The sequence below is a fragment of the Belonocnema kinseyi genome, chromosome 9, assembly GCF_010883055.1.
Source record: "Belonocnema kinseyi isolate 2016_QV_RU_SX_M_011 chromosome 9, B_treatae_v1, whole genome shotgun sequence".
NCBI classification, from domain to species: domain Eukaryota; kingdom Metazoa; phylum Arthropoda; class Insecta; order Hymenoptera; family Cynipidae; genus Belonocnema; species Belonocnema kinseyi.
In genome coordinates this window covers 58,362,466-58,367,144 of record NC_046665.1, presented here as the reverse complement: position 1 = coordinate 58,367,144, position 4,679 = coordinate 58,362,466, and the positions used below count along the sequence as shown (strand labels likewise).

The following is a 4,679-nucleotide window of genomic DNA, read 5'->3' as shown; positions in this document are numbered from 1 at the left end:
TAATAGTATTTTTGTATTGTTTTATAAATAGATAAATAAATATTAAAAAAGTATTCCGGTTAATATTTGATTCACCCTCGTAGTTAGAATGATGGTGTTGTTATCGTTGTGCGATTTACTAATGTTTTTTGTTTACGCCTGCAGCTAGTTGTTAAAAACTAATTGATGAAATATACTCATAAAAAAGGCAAGTAAATAAACTAAACCCTTCCAACTTGCTCGACAAATAAGTGAAATCATTCCGAATGACGAAAGAGATAGCGGCTATATAATGAAGAGATTATTCATTGATTATACATTGTTTTGGAATTTTCCAAACTTAGTTGTCGTTATTAAGATAAAATGAAAATAATAATTGGTATCGCGCTCTTCAGCTTCCTCGTGTTACCTAATTTTGTTGGTAGGTATAATAACATCTATGATTTTAAACGAATTTTCAATAACAGTAAATTTATTTTATGTTCGAAATACTTCCAAAGTATCTTTGCAATATTTTATAACTTTGAAGAAAATAACTAAAATGTTAAATACAATAAATTTTATTATCATCTCTTTGGTTGAGAATTCTTTTCTTTTCTTTTTTTTTTGAGTTATTTGAGTTTTTCGCTTGAAAATTTCACTATTTAGTAGAAATTTCATCTGCTTGGTTAAAAGTTCATCCTTTTTGTATGAAAAATGTATTATATTTTTGGCTGATATTTAATTTTTTCAATTAAAAATTTTAATATTTGTTTGAAAACTTAATTATTTGATTGATAAAACAGGTCTGTAAATTTAAGGGTAATTTTTATCAAATGTAGTAGTAGTTTTCGATGTAATTTTTTGCTCTGAAATCGAATCTGACCTCAGAATTTGACTTGCACGTCAAGTTTTTGAGATAAACGGGGTAAAAGGGGATAAAAATGGCCATTTTGGCTAATTAGGGTGCTTTATAACAACAGAAAAAAAAATCTAATAAATGTTTAATAAGGTTTTCAAATAGTACTTACTCCTTACCTTCAAAAAGCACTTTCGATCGTCCCGATTGGACTTTTTTTCGAAAGAAATAATCATTTTAATTCTTGCACTTTTATGACGGCACATATGGTACAAAGGCATTTATGTACAAAGTTTTTTATTTTAAGATGCGGTAGTGGTTTCTGATATAAATGGAGTGAAATGCACTTACAAAAGTGCAAAAATTGAAATTGCCATATCTTCCGGGAAAAAAATCCAATCGGGACGATTGAAAATGCATTTTAAATGTATAAAGAGTAGTACTATTCGACGACGTTCGTCAAAATAAGTTGCAATTTTCTGTGCTGTTGCTATAAAACACCAAAATTGGCCGTAATTTCCTTTTTTCCCATTTTACCCCGCTTATCTAAAAAAAGAGCTATTATTTTTTCTTAGACTTTTAAGTAGTACATTTTTTATATAAATCCACGCCTTTTTAAGTAATTTTGAAATTTTTATAAAAAGTTAGAAAGATGTAATTTAATTAAAAAATTTTTTGAACTTTGTTGAAACAATAAGAAGGCAATGTTACTAAATTGGAGATATGCTACATCAGACTTACAATTTCATAATATGACCTTATTCTTTCAAAGCTATGATATTACTACACGATTGCGTCATTCCATTAAGCATTTCTATTTTGCACGTATTCCATTTTTATAAACTTTTCTAATTGTAATATACAGTTTGTGGTGAATTTATTTATTTTTATCAAACAATACGTTGCTTTACACTACTAAATTAGGAAATATTTCAAATAATTTAAATATTAATTTTCTAATAATCTTTGATGGTTCACTTTTCGCTAATTGAATCTGTAAAGTTTAACTCGTGATTAACTAATGCAAGCTGATGCTTATTCTAGGCAAATAGTTTTTACAAAATGTGATAAACAATTGCAATTCTCTTTGAGCAATAACAAAAATCCATTGTTATTTCAAGTGTCTGAAAAGGCCTCATTTTTTCAATTTCCTCAAACATCGGAAGGCAATACTTTTAAATTCAGACAGACTACTTTACATTTACAATTTCAGGATTTGAGATTCTTATTATTATTCTAATAAAGATAAGAATGTAACGTCATCACATTGTTATTACAAATATCTCAACTAACAGAATTACTTATTTTCTAATACTTTCTATTGGCGTAACAGGATACTGAATATGCATAATAATGGATATATTGGTGTATATTGATCCCATATTGATCCATCATATTTTTATGATTGTGAAAAACTCTTATTTTTCTGAACCTTGTTCACCAAAAAGTAAAATTATAATCAAAGTGATTAATTTTTTGTCCGATATAAATCATTTAAGATATAATTTAAACTAAGAAAATACATTTTTTAATAAAAAAATAGAATAGAGTATTTCCAGGCAGAGAAGCAAGTCTTAAAGAAAAAAATGTTCACGAAATAGTTATATTTTAAACAAAAAAATTAATTTTCAAGCAAAAATAATTACTCTTTATAACAAAAAGGGCTACAGAATTAGGTTAAATTTTTAATTATTTGAATTAATTTAAAGAAAATATTATTTTCAATCAAGAAGTTTAATTAAAACTTAAATATTTTGAAAAATTAAAAACAATTGAAATTAACATTTTAATTGACTTTTGAGCAAATAAATTCTCTACCACAAAGTTTAATTTTCTAGTACGAAAAAGACAAATTTTGAAAGGCATCCCATAATTTTTTTCAAATTTTGTGTGGTTTTTCCAAGAAATTAATTTTTTTATTGTGCGTGTTATTTCTTACGATTAAAAAAAAAACCAAGCGTCCTGTCAAAAGATTATTGATACATTTTCAGCTCTTTTTTGGCTGAGCAGCTTTTGTCTATTAAGTTTTCCCGATTTTGTGTCGTTTTTCCCAAAGTTTAATTTTTTAATTTGCAATGTTATTTTGCACGATTAGAACGGAAACTACGCATTATATCAAAAAATATTAAAAACAAATTTTTAGGTCTTTTTTAGTTCGATAATTTTTGTATTATCATATTTTTTCGCATCTTGCATAAGTTGTCCTCTCAATGGAATTTTTTATTTATAATTTTTTGTTATGTTTTGTGGAGTTGAAATTTGAATTTTCATTTTGTCAAGAACATTTGAAAAGTGTTTATGTTAATCTTGTAGAGCTTTTAAAAAACAACTCTTTTCTTTTCTTGAATGTTTTCCATATAGTGCGTTGTTTGGCTTACAATTTTCATTTTCGTTTTTTTTTTTAGTTTTGAAAGTACTATAACTCCAACCATTTTCATTTTTAAAAAAAAGTTTTGAAAACAATTGTTTTAAAAATGTTAAAAATGTTCTAGCTTTTTGGATTTCTATCGGAAATAGTTGGGTTACGAAATTATCTGTCATTTTCGGACTTATAAAAGTTTGCCAAAGTTTAATCTGGTCATTTTGTTAAAAGTTATTTTTTCTACAGTTAAATTTTACTTAAAGCCAATATCTTCGCATTAGGATGAGAATATAAAAAACCCCGTCCTTTTGGTTATTACGTAATGTCGATTTCCTTAAACGAATCTCTAAGGGATGTTAAAACAAACCTTCAAATAGTTTCAAACACTTTTCCCGCAAGAATATTTTTTCCACGTTTATGTTAAATTGATGTCCAACAAAATCTTCCGTGATTTTGGTTTATGAGAATTTTCGGTTTTCTTAGTTAAATATTTAAGGGATGTTAAAAGCAACCCCTAAAATAATTTTGATCACTGTTCCTGCTAGGTTACTTTTCCAATATTTATTTTGAATTGATTTCCGACCACAGTACTATAATAAAAAAATCTCCCGTGTTTTTGGTTTATGGAAAATGCCGGTATCAATGCTTGAATCTCTAAGGGACGTTAAAATGACTAGAAAATTTTTTTATACTTTCGCGGATAAAATATGGTTCCCACGTATTATTGTGTGTTGATTTCCGACCCCATTAGTATAATAAAAAAGTCTCATGATTTTTCGATTATACTATTGGGATCGGAAATCAATTCAACCTAAATGTGAAAAATATGCTCTAACGGGAAGAGTGTTGGGAATTGTTTTTAGGGTCGCTTTATCATCCCTTAACGAGTCAAGCAAGAAAATCAACATTTCCCGAAAACAGATATCGTGGGAGATGTTTTTATTATACTTTTATGGTCGGTAATCAAGTCAACCTAAACATGGAAAAAATATTCTACCTGAAAAAGTGTTTGGAATTATTTTGAGGGTCGTTTATTAATTCTTTAAAGTTTCAAGGAAGGAAATGGATATTTCGCAACTACCAACATCTAGAGAGATTTTTGCATTTTGCTATTGGGGTCAAAATCTATTCAATATAAACGCAGAAAACCTGTCCTACTTGGAAAAGTGTTTGAATTTATTTTAATGGTTGGTTTAACATTCCTTAAAGATTTGTAAAAACATTTTATTGGTGGATGTGACGAAATATGATCTAATATATACCTATATATAATATGCATATAAATAACATATATACTCGTATATTCACGATTTTCATCATGTATAATTAAAAACTTCTATTTTTTACATTTTGATTAGTTTCTTCTAGTTCATAATTTTCAAATATGAGGTCAGTCTGTGTGTTGAGACTGATTCAAAAGTATTAAACTGCATTGGCATCTTATTCTAGCGAAATGAGTATCGGAAGTTTTAGGCTTCATATATAGTGGGGGGGGGGGGG

General features: G+C 27.4%; 1 protein-coding gene across 1 annotated transcript in view; it reads left to right on the top strand.

Moving 5' to 3' along the window:
- The first annotated feature begins 323 nt into the window (after positions 1-323).
- Positions 324-4,679, top strand: part of LOC117180552 — a 12,800-nt gene continuing 8,444 nt past the window's right edge. The window contains exon 1 of the mRNA XM_033373048.1: positions 324-400. Coding sequence (XP_033228939.1) covers positions 343-400 — 58 coding nt within the window. The 5' untranslated portion in view covers positions 324-342. The remainder of the gene's footprint in view (positions 401-4,679) is intronic.